The sequence below is a fragment of the Pseudonaja textilis genome, chromosome 2, assembly GCF_049901715.1.
Source record: "Pseudonaja textilis isolate UNSWEBS1 chromosome 2, rPseTex1.2, whole genome shotgun sequence".
Classification (NCBI taxonomy): domain Eukaryota; kingdom Metazoa; phylum Chordata; class Lepidosauria; order Squamata; family Elapidae; genus Pseudonaja; species Pseudonaja textilis.
Window position 1 is genome coordinate 72,774,199 of NC_141991.1, and position 22,744 is coordinate 72,796,942.

The 22,744-nt window shown below is 40.4% G+C and overlaps 1 protein-coding gene across 2 annotated transcripts; it reads left to right on the forward strand.

The window, feature by feature from the left end:
- Positions 1-347: 347 nt before the first annotated feature.
- Positions 348-20,592, forward strand: CD74 (CD74 molecule). Of its 2 annotated transcripts, XM_026696608.2 has the most exons (10): positions 348-460; positions 4,969-5,144; positions 5,570-5,637; positions 6,480-6,542; positions 8,437-8,532; positions 8,872-8,941; positions 14,355-14,543; positions 18,240-18,311; positions 18,397-18,456; positions 19,365-20,592. In XM_026696608.2, the coding sequence occupies exons 1-9, from the start codon at positions 405-407 to the stop codon at positions 18,441-18,443; spliced, it is 837 nt and encodes a 278-aa protein (XP_026552393.1). In that variant the 5' UTR covers positions 348-404; the 3' UTR covers positions 18,444-18,456; positions 19,365-20,592. The 2 variants fall into 2 exon arrangements, with proteins under 2 accessions (XP_026552393.1, XP_087780406.1); XM_087924280.1 differs by lacking the exon at positions 18,240-18,311.
- Positions 20,593-22,744: the final 2,152 nt, after the last annotated feature.

Genomic DNA, 22,744 nt, shown 5'->3' on the forward strand with positions numbered 1-22,744 from the left:
CAGAGTTCCTAACACCTCAAAAGTCTTTGTTCCCAGAAGCATTCTATTCTTTAGTGAAGTAGCTGCAAAATCATTAGCAATGTTAAAGACTGGTTTGCGAATGCTTCTGTACACTAACAGTTGAATGGAACAAAGAACAGCCACAGGTTGCCTGCCAACAGATGATGTCATTTGAGTACCCAATGACAATTAAATCTAGAATAAAAATGCCCAATTATATTCCTTCATGATAATAATGTGGGCAGAATATCGAAGGGTATTTCCAGCTACCTAGGTCTTTCTACTTTCACTTCCTTCATTTGCCTTTCAAGAAACACTTGAAAAGCCCAGCAAACTTTTAAAAATTCACATTTCCCAGTCATCAACCACATTGCCAGAACTCAGCTCCTGAGGCGATAAAAACCATGGAGGATGATCATATTCTTCTCCCACCAACTGGTTCTACAGGACAACAAGCAAGGTATTTGTAATTACCACTCCTTTATTTCCTTGGGCTGAGTTTTGAGTTTCCAGTATTGCACTTACCATCGTATTGAAAAGTAGGGGACATTTGATGTTGGTAAGAAATGTAATAATTGGAGGGGGGGTTGTTCTTCTGCAACCCCCCCATGTGTCTAGAATCATCTATGCTGATATAAGAAGGAATTAAGACAAGCATTTAAGTTGAACCTTAGTGCATTGGCCAAAGTCTAGTGACGGTTTTCCATATACGATGCCCTCCGCCTGAGTTGGTTTACAATTCCCAGCATCCCATCCTATATGCTGGTGGCTGCTAAATGGGAGATATCACGTTCCAACTGGATGAAATCTGGTGGCAAAAGTCACAGGAACAGGAATCGTGGGAAGCACTGAAGCTGTAGCATTATGAAAATTTAAAGGAAATAAGCCCATTTATATCCATGGGGTTGTGTGAATAAACATGGGTGGGATTATATTGCTTAGATTTTTCTTATTTTTGTCTTCAACTATGATTTATTGAATAACCTATAATTGGCTTTACACTCATGAGACGTCATAAACTAGATTTTATAAATCGCAATGGCTGGGTTCACACTTTTTGCTAAGTCTCAAACCAACCATATTTTGGCTTAGCACTTATAAACCTTGTTCAAGTATAGGCATATCTCTTAACCGTGAATCTTTTCATGCTGGGCTTGCTTCATTAGCACAATCAATCTAGGATAAATCTCTCAATCTCACCAAAAAGTTGAAACACGGTGCTTGGTGCTTAAGAAAACCAGTCAGGTTATAAGGAAGCCACAGTATGTGCCATCAGTTTAGTAATATATTATGTGCTAAAACCAAATAAGTACTAGAGCTATTTTTTTTAATCATTGGCAAAGAATTATACATTTTCTCCAGTATTTCACTATTTTCGATTTTGTTTTACAATGGTGCTTTGGAAATATAACTTAATTTTCTCTCCTTCTTCTTTTCTTTCTTTTCTAAGAAGTAAAAATGTTCACTAAACATTAACTGTCTTGTTTTAAAAACGTATTTGTAGCCACCAATTGCCCTTTGCTTTTCATCATTATTTATTCTGCCCAATAGAACTACTTTGTACATTAAAAAAAGACATATTGCTTTCATCTTTGTTCCCCAAAATTCATTACATAGGCATCTTACCACTTCTTTAAGAAAAGCTAAAAATCTATGATATTACTTTCATAACAGTCCTGTAAAATGTTCAAAGCTTCATAAATCAGCAGAAATGTGAAGCTGAGTTCTTATATTTCCATACCATATTTGTATTTTTTTTATTGTGACAAAAGTTGTATATTATGTCCTCAGAGGCTGTAAAGTTTTACATGGTGAAAAATAATTCTTAATAAAGGAGACCATTTTTAGGGAATTATACTGCTATAAAGCTGGCCACAGACACTATAAGACAAGCCAATAATCAAAGCCAAACATTTAATAGCTTCCAGATGATTAGCTGTTGCTAGGGTGAAATGTGTTCAAAAACTTCTCATCTATACTTCAGTTACCAGCTCATTTCTAACTCCCACTGAATGCATACTGGTATAACTTGCAGCCAAAATGCTAAACTAGCTACAGTTTTTTCCCCCCAAGACAACCTCCCACAGTATATTCTGCTTTTGAATCCACTCTAACTTATTTTAAAATGGAGGACTGCCCAGAGTATATCAGGACACTCAGTGCATGGCAATATCTAAGTCAATCAGTCTCTCTCTCTCTCTCAACGGGAGGAGGAAATAAATCTGGAACAATCAGACAATGTGGCTTTCTGATAATTATTTAAATCATAAGTGGAATTATTTAAACTGCTGGAAGGGCTCTCCCTTGGTTGTCATGTCTGTTACGTCAGTTAATGTAGTTCAAGTATTTTTTAGCCTCTTTCCCAGAATTGTCTGGAGACAACATGACCACCCTAGTAGCAAGCAGGCATAATAATATTTTATGAGGTTAAGCTAATCTGCTAGTTCTATATACAATTGAAGGAAACCTTAGACTGAAACTTCTTCTTGGTTGCTTTTTTAAAAGATACCTGCATATAAAACTTGGCATGTGGAAAAGGCTCTTCTAGGATAGTGTTGTCCAACAATTCCATCTTTTTTTTAAAAACTGACTTTTCATTTCAAAAGTTCTCCTTCTGTAGCCTGTAATTGCCTCTATAATCAGTGAATATATGTACACTATTCAAAACTCCACCTGTTTTTTACATGTCGCACATCTTTGTTTTTTTTTTTTTTTTTGTATAATCATACTCTGTAGACCTCCCTGGAGCAGTCACAAAGTACAAACGTACAAGAGAAGTAGCCAGAACAAAAACCTTGATTTGTTGTACTCTACCTTGTGCTGGAAAACATTTCTTTGCTTTCACTTTTAACTTCTATTTTGCAAGCAACAAATCCAAATTAATGAATCATATATAGAACTCTTGGGAATTTCCTAATTTTGTTTTTCGACTAGGTTATTTTGTGAGCTATGGGAAGGGATAAGATACAGGTTGGGAAAGATAGGGTTTTTTTATAATTTGGTAGGGGACTTTTTTTTTTAATTGGTCATGTTTTCTTTTAAATCTGAAGCCTATTCCACTGTATCCATTATACACATATACACACACATATATTTATATATATATAAATAAATAAATAAACCCACGCCCTTATCTTGCAATGTTTGTTCAGGAGGGTAGTAGTAGAGTATATACTTATATTACCTCAAAGCTATGCTTCTTTGGCAACTTCCAAAGGGAGGGACTTCCATGAGGGAAATTAATCCTTTGGTGTAAGGGAAAAAAATACAGGTAGTCCTTGACTTACAACCACAATTGAGCCCAAAATTTCTGTTGCTAAGTGAGCCATTTGTTAAGTGCATTTTGCCCCATTTCACGACCTTTCTTGCCACCGTTGTTAAGTGAATCCCTGCAATTGTTAAATTAGTGATACGGCTGTTAAGTGAATCTGGCTTCCTCCCATTGACTTTGCTTGTCCGAAGGTCACAAAAGGAGATCACATGATAGAACAAAACGGAGCAGAACAGAACTTTAGTGTCACTTTAAACGCACGCTAATCAGCATACATTAAAATGAAATTTTGTTGCCTTCAGCTCTCAAAAGATAACCATTACACACACACACACACACACACACACACACACGTCACAGAAAAACATCACAGTCTAGTTCGAATGTGTCCATATATGTAGGGGGGGAAAGGAATCCTGTGAATTTATATGGCAGATGGCATAAGGAACAAAGCTCTTTACGGCTACAGTACTAGTCCTGCTAGAAATACTTCGAAACCTCCTCCCAGAGGGGAGCAACAGAAAAAGACCTTGAAGTGGGTGTGTGGGGTCTCTAACAATGCTTTGAGCTCTAAGCACATAGCGCTTATAAGCAGCATCCTGAATAACGGGAAGTGAGCATCCTATAATCTCCTTGGCTGTCCTTACCACTCTCTGTATGGACTTCCTCTCTGAGGCATTGCAGCCACCAAACCAAACATTCCTGCAGTTTGTTAAAACGCTCTCAATCGTGCCTCTGTAAAAAGTGGCCAGGACAGAAGGAGAAAGATGTGCTCTCCTCAACTGATTCAGGAAATGCAAATGCTGGTTTGCCCGCTTTGCTAAGGGTGACATGTGGAGAGACCAAGTCAGATTGTTAATTATCAGCACCCTCAGATACTTAATACTGTTGGCCACCTCCACAGCTGCAGCCTTGATATAAAGTGGAGTATGGCTATGCTGACTCTTCCTAAAATCAACCACAACAAAAAAATCTCCCTTGTTTTATTAACATTCAAAACCAGGTTATTTCTTATTGTACCAGTCCACCAAAGCCTTTATCTTCTCCTGTAAGCATCTTCATTGTCCCAGATAAAACCCACCACTTCCATGTCATCTGCATATTTCACAATATGATTTGTAGCAGATTTGACATAGCAGTCATGGGTCATCAAGATGAACGGTAACAAACTCAAGTCACAGCCTGGTGGGGAACCTGTATTCAAGAAGATGGAACTGGAAACTTCTTCCAACTCGCACAAACTGCAGCCATTTTAAATATGAGACAGCTGTCAAGCTCCTGAATTTTGATCACGTGACCCTGGGGATGCTGCAATGGTTGTTAGTGTGAAAAACGGTCATAAATTACTTTTTGTAACTTTGAACTAAACAAACTGTTGTAAGACAAGAACTACTGCCTGTAATGACTTCATTTGCTCTTTCTCTATAGTTCTTTCTAATGTTAACAAACTCACAAGGGGGTGGATCACAGAGTCTTCTTGCTATCTCAGCTAATTGGTAATTACTGCAATAGGAAGAGGTCTGCATGATAAATAGAAGAAATGTCTAAGCAACGTGTATCTCTAGCAGAATCCTGCAGATGTGTATTCGTCACCACATAAATGCAGATGTTTTGGTACAGGGTCCCAGTTTAGAGAGGGAGGGACAGACGTTAGGATGGCTGAGTGAGTACTGACACACACCTCTTATATTTGGCAGAAATTCTTGCAGCCGGGGGACTGCCTACACCATCTTCTCTCTCCTGGGGGTCTTGCTCCTCGCTGGCCAGGCTGTGACTGTCTACTTTGTGTATCAACATGACAACCAGATCACCAAGCTGACCAAGAACACCCAGCAACTGAAACTGGACTCCCTGACCAGCAGCATCTCTAAAAGTTAGTCAGCTACCCATCCTTCCTTTCGCTTTCAGCTTCAGAGCAGAAAGATGATGGATAGACCTTAGATAAGGTTTACTTGTGACAGCTTGTTTGCAATTGCACAGGCTTGTCTGATCTTTTTATTTAGTCCTGCTAGAAAAAAGCCATCCGGTAGGAAAAGGGATTTTTGAATTTGTGGTTGAGTATGAAGGACTGGGTTTCCAACTCAAAGAAAGCTAGCCAAAATTTCTATTGTGCACGCTCACACATGCACAAAAGTAAACATTCCCTTGTCATGCTTCAGAGATTTTTTTGGATAATAACCAGGGACTCAAGTTCTTATGTCCCTAGTTTGACACAACTAGAAGGGTAGAAAGCACTTGTGAATGCTCTTTTGTTTACCCCTTTCTGCATGTATTTTACAACTCTCTTTCTTTCCACAGAGGTCCAAAGACCAGGCCCAAAGATGGCAATAGCTAATGTGATGCCTTTGGGTCTGAATGAACCGGAGGTAAATATGACAGATGGTGAAGGCCACAGCTCCCTTCCATGACTTATTGTTGTCTTACTGTGTTGGATTCCCAATAGTTCCTCTTGAACTATTTCAGTGGGTAGTTCTGCAACTTCTGAAAAACTGAAAAACTGGCTAGTTTTAAAAGTTCACCTTTCACAGCACTTCAACCAAGAGTTATGTAGTGTTCTCAAGGCAACACATTTATTTTTGCACAAACTTTCATGGATCATGGTTACACACAATTTAGAATTGTTTAGAAGTTTACCCACAAAGTATATTTAGAATTGATACACACAAAGTGAGGCAACTATTATGTTTAAATTATCTCAGTCTAGAGATAGTATTCAGCAGGTTCTGACCAGTTCTGGAGAACCAGTAATGGAAATTTTGAGTAATTCGGAGAACTGGCAAATACCACCTCTGACTGGAGATTTTACAGTATCCTTCCCCTGCCACACCCACCAACCAATGGTGGGATTCAATTTTTTTTACTACTGGTTCTGTGGGTGTGGCTTGGTGGACATGGCAGGGGAAGGATACTGTAAAATCTCCAGTCAGAGGTGGTATTTGCTGGTTCTCCAAACTATTCAAAATTTCTGCTACCGGTTCTCCAGAACTGGTCAGAACCTGCTGAATACCACCTCTGCCACCAACCCATGCCCACAGAACCGGTAGTAAAAAAAATTGAATCCCACCACCGTCTCAGTCCCTCCCTCCTTCCCTTATGATCACAAGGATAAACAACCCCTCCTGCCACTGCCTACTATAATTCCAGCGACATGGGAGCTCCTTCTAATTTTCTCCTTTTCTGGAATAAATTCCTATTTTCTTTTTTACAGTTTTTGAAGATGGAAAACAAGCTGACTAACAGCACCGAGGATCAAGTCAAGCGCCTGCTCTTGGTGAGGGATCTCATCTTGTTACTTTTGCATTTGTGACGAAGCATTGTGACCTGACAGTAGATACTCCAGACAATCTGCATTCAGTGTGATGCATGAAAGCTTGGGGGAAAAGGCACAGCAGGTGCCACACGTTGATGTATTCAAACTCTCTCTCAAGGCTGTGGCTCCTCCTTGAACCTACCTTCCACCCAACATTAGGCAGGGAAGAAGTATGCAGTTTGGACACAGTATATATTAAATTCAAGAAGACTGTCCTGGCAATGTAATGTAAACCTTCCTGCAAACTCTGTTCCTGATGAGCCTGCCAAAGTTGTCAGAAAATGGATTGTCCTGATGGAGAAACTTTGCAAGATGGCATCTCCATCTCTATCTAGTAAGATTATGACAGTAGGAGAGCAGGCAGGATTTAGAAAGAGGAAGGCAGGCTAGGCTGCTTATATGAGACACACATTTTAACTGTAGTTAAAATCTCATTAATCTACTTTGCTTTTCAAGCAGCGAAGTTGACCAATGATGTTTTTTTCTAGACATAAGAATCAGCAACAATCCTTGAGTGCAGATACATACAGTCTATGGAAGAACTGAAACTCAAAAAAAGGGAAGGACCTTCTTCTAGTGAATCTTACAGAACCTAGCAGTAGTTTCTGCCAAGATTTAAAGAAGCTGCCAATGAAAGCAAAGCATATCAAGCTGGAACTTTTGGTGTACCAGTTTACACCGGATAAGTTGATTAGCAGTTTTTTTCCCCCTTCAAGCAACAAAGAACAAACTGTAATTCTGTGCCATTTTTTCACAGTCAGGCATGTTACTAACTGCTTTGGACCTTGATCAGAGAGTTTGTTCCTCTTGCTAAGTGCTTTCACTTTAACTGTGCAAAGAGTATTTTTAATTTCAAGTTCCTTTTTTGCTTGATCGGTGTGCTTTAGCACCACTCCCCAGCCTAGGTATTCACATATATTCGATGTTAATTGTGCTATATGAGTGAAATTAATATTTTCAAAACCTCTTTGGCCTACCTGCTTTTCTTGTGATGAGAATTACATTCGGATTTGGAATCCTACTGAGACAGATTGTGAGCACCATTAAGTAGAGCAGGCTAGGAAATAAATTCTACAATAGCTCTAGTCTTCCTTTAGCTAGGAAGGTTAAATCTGCTCTGAGGTTGGATGTAATAAGTCTCTTGCAACAGTCTCATTGTGCTATACCTTCTCCCTCTTCCTATAATTTAATCAATTAGGGAGGTTTCTGCCTAAGCCACTTCCTAATGTCATCTGTTTCTGGACTTTAAAAAAATGTTTCAGATTCTTTTGTCTAGGCAGCAGCTGCATGTCTCCATCCAGGTCAGCTTCCTAATTCTTTACAAGGAAGATAATTTAGGAAGGAAAATGGAGTGAGGAAAACTATGAGTTAGGCATGCCAGCAACTCTTATCCCATCAACTCCTTTTCTATTTTAAATTACCATTCAGAAGAATGAAGTGATGGGTCCAGTTCAAACATACAGAACTGTTGCAGTCACGTCTACATGATCTTACTTATTAGGACGCTTCATTAAACTACTGAAACCAAGTTGCTCATAATGTATAAACTAAGCCTAGTCTTCAACCTGGTTCATACAACATACAAAGTCATCACACACACGTTGCTTCATTTGGGCTATCGGTTGTTTCAATGCACCGTAGTTAAACAAATTATAGTTTGGCATAACATGTGGATTTGTATATAACCCTAAACCATGTACAAAACATAGTTTTTTGACCAAGCTGTAGAGGCTCAGCCACATAATAAGCCAAAATGAAATGAAAATAATAATCAGCATATGAACTTGGCCTTGGTGGTGGTCTTGAACAACAGACCTTCTTGTATCTGTACTGTAAATATGTCTTTTTTCTTCAGCGAGAAAACCCAAGCAGAACTTTTCCTGAATTAAAAAGCACCTTCCAGGAAAATATGGGACACCTGAAGATCCGCATGGCTTACGATGACTGGAAGGTAAATCTCTGTCATCTCTAGAGTCCCCTTCCTCCTCCTTGGATGCTACTGATTTTCTTTCCTGAACCCTCATCCCTCTTCTGTGATTCTCTCATTTTCTTATCAAGACTTATTCTGATTTCCACTATTTATGGGAGGGTCACGTATAGTCCTACCAGAGAGCCTTTCTACCTATCTCTCCTCTTACATAAGAAACATCTGCACCTTCCTTTGAATCTTCAACAGCCCTCTTTAGGAGATACGGATTATTCTCCAAGGGGTTAACAAGGAGGAGCAGAACGATAGTGGCCTTAATTTCATATCATTAGCCTTCAGTAACGATACATGGTGTGTTTGCAGGAGTTTGAAACCTGGATGCACAAATGGCTGATCTTCCAAATGGCCCAAAAACAGGACACCGAAGAAAAAGGTATGTACGCTAGACTTGTAGGAAACAAACAACTTTTAAGCATGAAATTCTTGGAAGCAAAGAATGAATTCATTCAACTCAGAGCACATCAAAGTATCATTTTCTACTTGTGCCTATCATTTTAAAGAGGTGTAGGAAATCAGTAGGAACAGCAACAATATCCTAGAAGGCATTTCCAAGTGTTGTGATGTTATCAAGAGGAAAGTTAAATTCTGAGGTATATGCAGAAGGGTCAGGATAGAATAAAGTTGGTCTCTCCCCGCCTTGTCCCATTCTTTGTAGCTTTGCTTATTTCATAATTTAGCATCAGTACCATACAGTAGAAGTAGTACTTGACTTACAAACATTTGTTTAGTGACCATTTGAAGTCACAATAGCACTGAGGAAAGTGACTTATGGTCATTTTTCACAATTGTTTGCAGCATCCTCATGGTCATGTGATCAAAATTTCTACCCTAGGCAACTAGCCTGTGTTTATGACCATTGCACTGTGCTGGGGTGGTGTGATCACCATTGGTACACCTTCTCAGCTGGCTTCTAACAAGCTGTCAATGAGAAAAGCCAGATTTGCTTAACAACCACATGATTCATTTAACTGTGGCAAAAAGAGTCCTAAAATGAGGCACAATTCACTTAACAACTGCCTTGCTTAGCAACATTAATTTTGGGCTCAGCTGTGGTTGTAAGTTGAGTACATAGCATTATAATAATGAAGAAAGCCAATTGCAGGAAAGATGCCTTTGGTTTAATTACGTCCAACCAGCAATATTGAATGAAGAGGTCAAGGAAGTGCACAGCATGGGCACATCAGGGCACACTGTAATATACTGTACGCATGACCGTGGCTCATAGGGGAAGAATGGGGGGCATGCAATGGGTCATTGGTTAAAGATGCTGAGCTTGTCAGTTGGAAAGCTGACAGCTCAGATTTGAGACCTGAGAATCCCCCAAAAGGGTGAGCTCCCCTTACTTACCTCAGCTCCTGCCCACCTAGCAGTTTGAAAGCATGTAAATACAGGTAGATAAATAGCCTTTGGTAAGTCTAAGGGACGCGTTGGCTCAGTGGATAAAACGCTGAGCCTGTCGATCAGAAAGGTCGGCAGTTCGGTGGTTCGAATGCCTAGCATCACGTAACGGAGTGAGTTCCTGTTACTTGTCCCAGCTTCTGCCAACCTAGCAGTTCAAAAGCATGTAAAAATGCAAGTAGAAAAATAGGGACCACTTTGGTGGGAAGGTAACAGTGTTCCGTGTGCCTACGGCACTTAGTCATGCCAGCCACATGACTATGGAGACATCTTTGGAAAGCGCTGGCTCTTCAGCTTTGTAACGGAGATGAGCACCGCCCCCTAGAGCCGAAAACACCAAGCATGTCTATGCGAGGGAATCCTTTACCTTTACACTTTGGTAGGAAGGTAACAGAGCCTCGGTGGCACAGTACTGCAGGCTACTTCTGATGACTGCCGGCTGCCTGCAATTTGGTGGTTCAAATCTCACCAGGCTCAAGGTTGACTCAGCCTTTCATCTTTCTGAGGTCAGTAAAATGAGGACCCAGATTGTTGGGAGGGCAATAGGCTGACTTTGTAAACCGCTTAGAGAAGGCTGTAAAGCACTGTGAAGCAGTATTTAAGTCTAAGTGCTATTGCTATAGTGTTCCATGCACCTTGGAGTATAGTCGTGCTGGCCACATGACCACAGAAATGTCTTCAGACAATGCTGGCTCCCTTGCCTAAGAAACAGAGATGCTCCTTTGAATCGGAGACCACTGGACAGGGGAGGCCTTTACCTTTAGAGAAAGAACTCAGTAGTTACTGGGATTTTTTTTTTGGCTGGAGAGAAGCCCCATGTTCAAGGAAAGAATTCAAAGGCACCATCTTGTAAATGCAAATGACTAGTGCGGTGGCCTAGAGGTGGAGCTCTCACCTCACAATCAGGAGGCTGTGAGTTTGATCCTAGGTAGAGGCAGATATTTCTCTCTCTGGGCACAATGACAATATATCTGCTGAATGAAACTCCATATTGGTGACAGGAAGGGCATCTGGCCAGTAAATACCCAGCTCCATTCAGTTGCCCAGACTCTACCCTGCAAGGGATTATGGGGTCATTAAAAGAAGATGATCTGAAATGCAAATCTTTTGTTTGATTGCAAAAGGGATTTTGCCATTTCCACACATCCCTTCTCGAGTTGCAGCTCTCCATCCTACCTGTTCCTCCCATCTTTTGAACTAGCTGGGATGGAGAGTGGGAGGAGGAGAATTGTCTTTCCCAAACTGACTAATTGGTGGGAACTAGATGAAAGTTTGGTTTCTTTCTCAAACAAGCCAAGGCAAGCCCCTCACTCAAAGGCAATGCTCTGCCCAGAAGGCTTTTCTAGATGCAAATGTGTTTTTTAATTGATGCCAAGGGAATTGCTCCTCTCTTCGTGCCAATGTTGCTTGAATTCAGTATTCTTATTGCCAGCTGTAAAATTATATCAGTGCATTCTTCTGTGCCCTTTGGTTCCTCTTTGCATAAAATAAACCACTTGCCTTTGTCCCTGCAACAATTTATTTCTGAGAGCAACATATCCAGGGGGATTACTGAAGGATGACAAGGAATATTGCCATTTGGGTAGATTGTGTAAAATATTCAAAGCCTCTCTTGATGTAAATTGGCCAATGTTTTAAGCTGGGAAGAAAATGCCCATCTTTATTAGGTACCTACATTTATCAAGAGGGATGCTCCATGTCAGAAGGAAATTAGGGCTGATGCCAGTGAGCAAGAGACCAAGAAGGATTACAATGTGGAATTCCTCTTGTTGTCTCTTCTTCTTTGCCAGGGCTCCCTGTCACTCATTGGAAAGATCACTTTCAACATATTGGACATCATTTGGGGTAGGGTGGGTGGGTGTTTCTTTCTGGATCAATTAATACAAATTAATTTTGGAACAAGCTATTTATGTAGTACTGATTATTTTGCTACTACATGATGTCCCAAAGGTGCTTTTTCAAGAGGCAACTGGACTTTCTGGTTTTTCTTTGAAGGTGTTTTGCTTCTCATCCAAGAAGCTTCTTCAGAGCTGAAGAAGCTTCTTGGATAAGAATCAAAACATCTTAAAAAAAAACATCAGAAAGTCCAGTTACCTCTTGAAAAAGCACCTTTGGGACAACCATGACCTGAATGATGGACAATCTCCATAGACTACTACAGGATGCTTGACTTGGGAATCCTTTGTATCTCCTTGCCTTTCTACAGAGAAGAGGCAATGGGCTAAAGGTACACAATGCAGGTAGTCCTTGATTTACAACATTTTGTTTAGTGACCATTCAAAGTTACAACGGCACTGAAAAAAGTGACTGACGGCCAGTTTTCACACTTACGACCGTTGTAGCTTCCATAGAGTCCTGTGATCAGAATTCAGACATTTGGCAATTGACTCATATTGATGATGCTTGCAGTGCCCTGGGGTCATGTGATCTATTTGTAAGTCAAGGGCTACCTGTTAATTTATTGAGCCTGGGGTGGTTGATGAGCTTTTCGTGCTGTAGAGCCTAGAACTTAAATGGAAGAAGAGAAAACACTGGAAGTCACAAAGCAAAAGAAAAGTGTGCTCTCTCTTTCTCTCCCCCTCCCTCCCCCACCTTCTCTCTCACACACACACACATCTGGCAATAAGTGATTCATTTAATACTTCAGTTACAAGCTAGAAGTTGCATCTGTGAGGAAGGAAGACCCAAGGTGCAAATTAAGAGCCTCTTCAATATAATTTAAAACCCATGGGACCATCTTGGGCATTTCAGCAGCTCCCTCTGTAAATGATTCAATAATGCTTCAGTGAGCTCAGTAACTTTATGTAACAAACTTGAACACCAATCTTGTATTTAAGAAGAATTCTTCCTTCTATGATTTCTGCAGTTTTTGAAATCAAACCCAGTGGCTGAGATTTTCATATCAATTAGCCGCCCAGCAGTCATCAGCCACTGCCCCCATTAGCTGAATTTATATTAATACTGCCTCCATTCAACTACTCATTATGTTTGCTCTCATTAGGCTAAATGGTTTCCCTGGGAGCCATCCCAATGAAATAGCTGTCCTAATTAAAGTGGCATATTGTTACAAAAAGCATTATTTCCTTACCCTTCCCTTCCCTTTAGTGTAGCTGCAATGGAACAACCTGTTTTGATGATTAGGGAGCATCCAGCACAGTCAGCCAAGCCATATGTTAAAACTTTGCTTGGACCTTCCAGGCTGCTTATGTGAGGTGTGATGGCTATACAGTAGACTAGGTAGCTCTCCTTCCCTTCTAATGTGTATTGTGTATGCAAAAGCCTCACCATCCTGGGGCAAGCTCTATTGAATGCTTCTCCCTGAGAGACTGGCTTCCTGGAGTGTAGTTGTGCCACATTCCGAGAAACACTTCATTTCTGAATTATGCTCAGATTATAAATTTGTCATATTTAATTGCCACATCATTGGAGAACTGCATCTCTTCAGACATAGTTGAGGTACAGTACAACTCCTATCACTCCTCATAATTTTTTTAAAATTTTATATCCCAAGTTAAAATACAAACTCAAAAAAAGAAAAAAGACAAGGCAAGGCAAAATGATAAACAAGACAAACATGGACATAAAACAACAACAAAAAATACACACATATTGTTCCCTCCTAGCTGAATACTGATAAATATATTTCAACAATAATAGTTCCCTCCTTCCAAACAGCTCCACAGTTTATGAACTTCTACAACTCTATTTAGCCAATCAATTTGACTCACCATTTATCTACTGTAGAAAAAGGAACCCAACAGCAAAGCTAAACTTTAAAGCACTCTGTTAACAATCTATTATTGTAATTAACTCACAGAAAGTCCACAATGATTTCTAATCTATCATACACCACTGCAGTCATTAACACTGATCTGTCCAGGATCAAATATTCTAGATCAGGGGTGTCAAACTTGTACTGTCACATCGTCATCAAGTGATGAATCATGACTTCCCCACCCACCCCTTGTTAAACTGGGCATGGCCAGCTTGTGATACATCAGGCCCGCAGGCTGCTAGTTTGACAGCCCTGTCCTAGATATTTGACAACTCCAACCATTCCTGGCCATTCTTTTTTAAAAAGAGAATGAACAGCCATGTGTCTGAAATAGCATAGGATTTACTGCTTGAGTAGGGGGTTGGACTAGAAGACCTTTAAGGCCCCTTCCAACTCTGTTGTTCTGTTATTGTCCTTGCTGGGTGAGGCTGAGGGGAGTTGGCACCACAGCTTGAACTAAAGGCCATATACTACGTAACATCATATGCGCTCTTCTGAAGGCAAGGGATATATAATTATTGTGATTTACAAGTGCTTTAAAAGGACAGCGAGAGTACTGGCAATCAGCTCTAAATATTACAATTTCCTTGGTTCTCCACCTTTTCTTTCAAAGGGAAAACCAAGTGCCAGAAGGAAGAATGTGTTAAGGGTGTCCACCCAGGAAGATTCTGTGCCCATTGTGATGGAGAGGGGAGCTATCTGCCTATGCAGTGCCATTCCAGCAGCGGCTATTGCTGGTGTGTCTACAAAAATGGCACAATAATTGAGGGCTCTAAAATCCGTGGACGTCCAGACTGTGCTGGTAAAGAGCTTCTTTCTGCTATCAAAGGGGAGAGTTACTCATAGGATGGTTATGGTTGTGAATATTAAATTCGTTTGCCATCCTCTTTGCAATCTGAAGCGACTCTGAGTTGCTTACTTCATGATACAAATATCCAGACAATTGTAAATATAAAAACAGATTAAAATTACAAAAAATAAAATAAAACTAAAAATCCATAGGTTTGGAGTGGAGAAGCAGGAGTACCTTCTCTGCTAACTGCACCACCAACCACCTCCAGCCAAAAGCTTTTCCTTCAGGATCCCATAGCCAAGTTTTAAGATATTTTCTGAAGGCTAAAAAAGGAGAAGGCAGATCTTACTTCCTGTGCAAGATATTCCAAAGAACGGGGCCACAGCAGAAAAAACCCTTCTCTTGGATCTCACCAGTCCAATTCCTTGGCTGATGAGACCTGCAGTAGGCCCCTTTGCAGCATGAATGGGACAGGCCAATCCCACTGGGAAAAGATGGTTCCACAGATACAGGCTTTCGTTTAGGCAGCTTTAAAGGGAATAACCAACACACTGAGTTGCACCTGGAAGCAGATTTGCCTCCGGCAGCTGAGGCGGGGAGGTTGTTATGCACCAGAGAGCAACACACTCCCATCTGATCCTGTGAGCCTAGCCTCAGAAACAGGGCCTCCCATCTGGAAACATGGGGAACATGGGCCCTGAAGGCCAAGAGATGCTCAAATGACAATTGCCACCCCCACCCCTGCCCTGCCTTGTTGTGACCTTGGTTGTTGCCAAATCCTAATACCCACCCACCCCCACATCTCAGAGAGGGGAATACTCCCCCCCTCTTCAATTAGACAGATCTTGGTAATGCATATCAGGCCGACTTGCCTCTCCCTAAATCTCAAATAAGGGTGGGGTGGGGTGGGCTTATTATTAACTGGCTTGGCATTCATCCTTACAATCAAAACCCTGGGCCTCCAAGAGGCTAATGATTAGGGTCTGGGAGTGAGTTCAGAGGGCTGGAGCACAGCACTGGTCTTAAGCATAGGTGACATCTTCCCCTGCAAAGGCCTGCCCTTTGGCTTCCATCTCTATGCCCCATGCCGATCACCACTTGAATGAATTGCCCCACCCTATGTCTTTCAGGGGATCCTTCTCCCTCAACTCTGACATCTCTCTCCTCTGAGGCAGAGACCCCCCCTTCAACCATCCTTCAATAATATATACATGAAATGAGTGGGATATTTGTGCTTGTTTTTATGCATGAGCCAATGCAATTGGTGTCTGGTTGGATGGGAAGTGGTTGAAATTCCTAGTGAGTTTTCAACTGCTCGTCAGAAAATTTTGATCTAATTTTGCTTTTTGTGTGCTTCATTCTTGAAAAAAAAGTTGTTCACAAATGTACACCATGCCAAAAAGCAATGGCATCAATAAAGCGTGATTGTGAAGTGAAGGATATTTTATTTCTGGGAAGATATTCTGATATTCTGAAAATCTTGAACCTGTTATGAAATTCCTGCATCAAAGCAGAAAGCATATTTTCCACTGATCACAAGACTCTGTTTAGCGAATATATGAAAATGCATAAAATTATTTGCCATAATGTGAAGTACCATAATTTAAACCAAAGTGTCATTTCAAATGGTTTGAAACATAGCACAGATAAGTTGAGTTTCACCTTGAATATGCATATTTTTAACTCCTTTAAATGAGCAATCAAATTCACCAAAATTTTTGCTAAATCTGTGAGTCATTTTTCATCTTCAAATTCTGGCAGAAATTTTCCTGTTGATTCCATTAATGGCTCAATTTCATTTCACAAAGAATAAAACCTTTTCAACACTTTACCCTGACTTAGCCACCTTAGCCACCTCAGAAAAGTAAATGATGCCCCCATAACTAGCATCCATACTTTTAAGGAATTCCTGGAATTGGTGATGATTCCAAACCCCGCCCCCCAGTTAATACAGCTCTGTGCCCTCTTCTACACAGCGTTCGATTATTGCCTACGCAGTTCATACTTGAGTATTGTGCAATTGAGTCATGAAAAATATAGCTAACACTCTCGTAATGTTAAAAGTTTACAATCTTGAGGCCACGTTACTAGCTGTTCAGGGTCGTATGTGGGCCGCAGGCTGGACACACATGATCTAGATTATGATGGCAGTGTTCCAATATTTGAAGGGCTGTCACAGAGAGGGGAGGCAACCTATTTTCCAAAGCATCTGAAGGCCAGACAAGGATGGGAGCTAATTAAGAAGAGATTCAACCTAGAAATAAGAAGAAATTTTTTGACAGTGGGAACAGTCAACCAATGAAACAGCTTGCTTTCAGGAGCCGTAGGAGCTTCATCACTAGAAGCGTTCGAGAAGAGACTGGATTGCCATCTGTCAGAAATGGTGTATGGTCTCCTGCTTGGGTGGGGGGTTGGACCAGAAGACATACAAGGTCCCTTCTAACTCTGTTAACCTTTTAGACCAAAGGGAAGGGCTGATGGTTAATAGACAAGCTAAACTAGGATTATAGGTACATCCCGATCAGAGAAAAGCTAGTCTTTGTGCACTAATAGAAGATCAAGGGGCTTTGCTTCTAGAGCAGGGGTGTCAGATCTCGCCCATGGGGTGCTTAAGATCTAGCTGTGGACCACCCTGGAAACAGCAAAGGACCAGCTCACGGTGCCTCTGCCAGCAAAAAGAGCTTGGGAGGGCCGCACGCAACTCTCCTGAGCTCTGTTTTTGCTGGCAGAGGGCTGCAGGAGGGCCGCTGCAGCTGAAAACAGAGTTTGGGAGCCCATTTTCGCTGGCATAGTGCTTGGGCCACTACAGGTGCCCCCTAGCACAAGTGACATCGAGCCAGCCACACCCACCGCATCCCAGCCCCCCGAGGTCAAACATAACCCTGATGTGGCCCTCAATGAAATCAAGTTTGACACCCCTGTTCTAGAGGATCTTTGTAACCCCAAGGCAGCTTCATCCCAGGTTTAAATAATATGTCAGTTGCACAGTTCCTGGGAAAAGAATAGCTGAGGATTCTGAAATACACCCAATAAAGGAATGTTGGTAAAGATGGGAACATTTGTAGAGGTAAGGATTTGATTAGGGAAAAGACAACTACATTTGTCAGTGACTAGATACCTTTTATTGATTTTTCTTTTGCTGAAAATGGAAAAAAATGTAATTTGGGATTTATGGGATTAGAAAAAAATAGAATATGGAAAGAAGGAAGTGATGAGCGAAAGAGATGGGAGGACAATATATAAATGCATTTATAACTGCTGTAAAGTTCAGAAGCCACTTCTTTATATCTTTTTTTTTCTTTTGTGTCTTTTCTGTTGTATTTCTTATTTCTTTTCTTAAATTTGTATTGTATTTTTTACGTTGTAAAACATTTCATTTACAAAGCTACAACTTTAAAACAACTACAATGACGTGGGAAAATACCCGAACAAAGCTGAATGCCATATATATATATATATATATATATATATATATATATATATATATATATATATATATATATATGGATCTTTGTTGTTCGGTTTTATGAGATTCAATATATATATATATATATATATATATATGTATGCATTTATCTATCTATCTATCTATCTATCTATCTATCTATCATCTATCTATCTATCTATCTGTATATATATGTGTGTATATACACACACACACACACACACTTACATATATTTATTTATTTATTTATTTATTTGTAGGAATAGCTGGTCACACTGAACCACCAGTCCACCTCACTCACCACCTTCCCCCAACAAAAGCCCCCCAAGGAGGTAGTATTTGTTGCACTAATTAATTCTTTCCAATTAAGAAATATTTTTCCAGCTCATTAAATGTGCTAATATTTTGTCTTTGCAGGCAATTTGGATCCTGAGAACGTGACCTATTCTGGAGACCAAAACTGATGGATCTCTTGAGGTAACTTGAGGAGAACCCTGTTCAATCTGCTCAGAGGGCTCTCTAGGGCAGTATCCTGCTTTCCAAAATGCTTAGCCACAGATAGTCATGGCAGCCTCCCCCAACTTAATACTCTTTAAATGGCCAGCTCTTCTGTTTGCACACTCTGGCTTGCTGGTTAGGAACTGTGTTGAATTCCCATCTATCTGGAGATACCAAGTTAAGTAGGGCTTGCTTAGTGGGACAATAAAGGACAAAAGGTCCATAGCTCCTAATCCATATTCCTCATTTCCCAGCTAATGCTACCCACCTCTGATTCAGAAATGGTGTAGAGATATCACTTGTGTCTTACATTAGCTACAAAAGTCTACCATGCAATAAAGTACTGCAGTTCGAACGTTATTCTGAAGGGGAAAAAATCTTGATTATGTCAGCTGTAATATACTGCTGGATCTGTAGGTTTCACAGATTCCATGCTTATGTTTTAGTTGCATGTCCAACTAGTTTGCAAAACATCTAAATGTCTTTAGGCTTCATAATGCTGGAACAACAACAAAAGCTTTTTAGCTATATGCATGTGTGAAGAACATATGTATGGATATAAAAGCTAAATGAGCAACTTCCTTGGTTTGATCAAATTTATTGAAATGGCACCTTAAATATTTATAGCTGTGCATTAAATAAATGTTTAGAATAATTTGCAGGGGAAAAGGTCTGAATAAAAGATGTTTGTGGCAGTACATGGATAAGTTAATAATGCTACAGTAATCTGTGAATATGATTAAAACATATACGATCTTGAAAATATGAGGTGGACTTTCCCACTTTAGAGAGCTCAAGCTAGACTCAAAGCTCTCAATAATTAATAGTTTTGTTTCTGTAACTAGTGTGGTTACTATTCACCTTTCTTTTTTCTTTTTTCTCCTTAGAAAATATGAAACAAGGAGGTCAGCACATTGGCCTAAGAAAGCCAAATTCTCTTCAGCTTGTTTCACTTTTGCTCTGCTTGGATACTGATTTCAAGAATTACTGTAACGGCAACCTGTTTCTAAATTTATTAGTTTAAAAATTATGCTTAAATGGAAAGGAGGGAAGGGTGGAAAGTAGCTTAATTATTACTGTCAACAATGCTGAGTGCAGAATTACTGTTTTAGAAAAGTGACCTATGCTTATCCAGGACTTTAACAAATGAGCAAGAAATTTAGATGTTTCCCTGAATAATCAATTCATACCGTCAGATCTTGATAGTTAATCAGTTGAGAAGATCACTCAGTGCAAATATTTCAACATCAATCTTGTTCCATGTTCATTTGCCATCAAACAGGAATTTAAACCATGACAAAGATGCCATTTCTCCAAAATGCTTTCTTTGCAAGGTTTATTTCCCTCAGATTGCTTCTCCTGATTTTACAAAGCCCACCTATTCATATCATTATTTACTTCATTATTTCCTCAACCTTGGGCAGCTTAAAGATGGATGGACTTCAACTCCTAGAATTTGAAGTCTACCCATCTTGAAGCTAAGAAGGCCTACTATATTTTATGTGAATGATTAGAACAAAATCTCTAAAACAACTTTCCTGAACTGGTGCCCTCCAGGTGCATTATTGTAAGATCAGAAATCTAGGCCAGCATGATCTTTAATGTTCCTCTCCAAGACAGTGTTTCTTAACCACGGCAATCTAAGATGTTTGGGCTTCAACTGAGCCAAGAATGGCTAAGAATGGTTGAGAAACCTGTTCTAGGGATTCTGGGAGTTGCAGCCATCTGGCAGACACCAGGATGTAGCGGACTCTTTTACAGGGAAAGAGAAATCCTTATTTCCAGAAAGGCCAACTTTTCTAACTGGATGGCATAGGTAGCATGTTTTTCCCCTCAAGAAAAGCTTAGTAGAATATTAGACTTTGGTTTGATGATGTGTATGCATGCTTTCTTTAGTAGTATCCTTCACATAATCTTTAGAATAGTTATTGAGCAAGATAAGATCACCAAAGAAGTCTTGAAAACATACTTCTAATTGATAGGCTCTCAAGTTTATATACCAATCCTAGTCTATGGTCTGTTAATGATGCACACTGAATATATAATCACTGATAACAAACTAAGCTGATTTTAATTATAAGCTTTTGCAAAATAAAAAAGTAACCAACTGATGAAGCACTCTTCTGCTGAAGTGGATGATTGACCCTTTCACGTTCTAGCAATGCGCACAGGCTGCCAAAATATCCTCTCCTTTGAAAAAACTGTAGTGGCAGAAAGATGCTGCTGCACTATTTTGCTCAGTAATTGCTAATGAAGCTATTATTCCTGACACGCTTTCATTTGCCTGTGTGTGCCATCAGGAGGCAAGCATGATGGGGATGCTGCCTTTCTTTTTTGGCCACTGCAGACTTCAGAGAAGGGGGATCTACATCAAGAACGGCTTTCATAGAACGTCCCACCCACGACCTTCAGAAGCAAGTTGCAACCGCTTTAATGGGCTTCCTTCCATAGTAACAGTGTGAAGGATTGAGGCCATGGTTGAATTCTGCATAGAGCAAGTGAAGCTTGCCAGTCACCTGCACTTTGCTGACATTCACACTAGTTTGGCCACCACAAGGTGCGATACATAGAAATGGTTTTAATAAAATTTGGTCAGATCCAATGGACTTGCAAAATGCCACTGCAGTTATGTAGGGGTGGGTGGAGTAGTTTAAGAGATCAAAACGAACAGCTGGCTTACATAAAAATACTTACTTGAAGAACCTTTTTCAAACACCACCATTTCCCCCTTCCATACAATTGTTTTCAAATTTTGTAATAACATACGTAGCCTAATACAGTAAACCAGCGGTCCCCAACCTTTCCAGTTCTGTGGACCAGCAACGGCAGGGGTGGGCTGGGGGAAGGAAGTGAGGATAGTTTTGTACACTCGCCTGCTGGTTGCATATCCTGGTTCCCAACGGGCCATGGGGCAGTACCAGTCCATGGGCTGGGGTGGGGGGTGGGTGTTGGGGACCCCTGCATTAAACCATAAACCAAACCTCTGCCATTTTTGCCTGTGCAGCTGGTTTGTGATTCAAGCCATGGTATGAACAAGGAACACTACTGAAAAACCTGGCAAACCGTACACAAGGGAGTTAAGCCAATACAATCACTTTTTCAGCATAACTAGTTGTGAGGGCTAGTGGATCTCTTGGAGGAGTGAACCAAATGGAAAGCAGCCCACTTGTCAGAATAACTGAAATAATGTAACTTGTAGCATGAAGTAATGTTCCATGCTTCACTTGAAGAAGCTTCTAACCATGGAGAGGATTCCAAGCACAGGAGAAAACCCTCTCCTGCATACCCAACAAATATCATGAAAGTTTTCCTCTAGCTATTCATGCTTACCAAGTTCTTAACAAAAGAGATGCCCCCTCCCAAGTAATTCTCCGGATATGCCAAAGAAGTATTGGAAACAAGTGCAGATCTATCAACTACTTCCCTAGAGTTAGAGAAGGCATCTCCAAAGCTTTTTGCGATTTATTAAATTTATATCCCACCATTCTTCCAGTTTGAGGCAGCTCTGGATGGCTTACCCTGTGGACTTAAGTAGATATTAAGGGGCATTTGAAACTCTGCTCAATATCGGCTTTTTACCAAGGTGCCAAACACTAGTCCTTCATCCCCACAGAATGGAGGATATAACCCAAGAGAAATGAATCAGAATCATTGCAGAAGAGACTCCCCTCCATCGAACGATTGGTGACAACAGAAGCCACCGAGTCCCCAAGGAACTGAAATAATTCTTCCCTTCCATTCTCTATTCAGTTTCTGGCACAGGTGTCAGGAATCAAGACGTTTTCAATCCTACTTGACATTAAAAAAAAAAGTTGAGGTTTTACACGCATCTTTCATTTGTCATTTTCTAAAATCACCGTGTGCAAACTGTGTATCTGAGATCTGTGATTCTCCTGCTCTTCCAGGAAAGGGTTCCTTGCCCTTTCCTAGAGTGACAGAAGTATGTTTTTGATAGAAGCATTGTTTTTCTCTAGGATTCGATTCCTTCAGGACAATATAATTAGGCCACGAGCCATGCAGAGAGGAAGTAGGAATAACGCTTCTTCTTTACATCCTTTGTAGCTAAACCTTAAAGAAATCCAAAATAATAATAATAATAGTTTTCAAGGCCAGTTAATTATAACTTGCCCCAACACCACAAAGTTCTATGCTGTCATGATGAAGGTAATGGGGGCAGGAAGAACCTTAATGTTTCAGGGACTTTCTTGGTTAGGTTGCAAAGGGAAAATCTCCTTTACCTGGAATAATCAAGTTGGAATTTCCTACC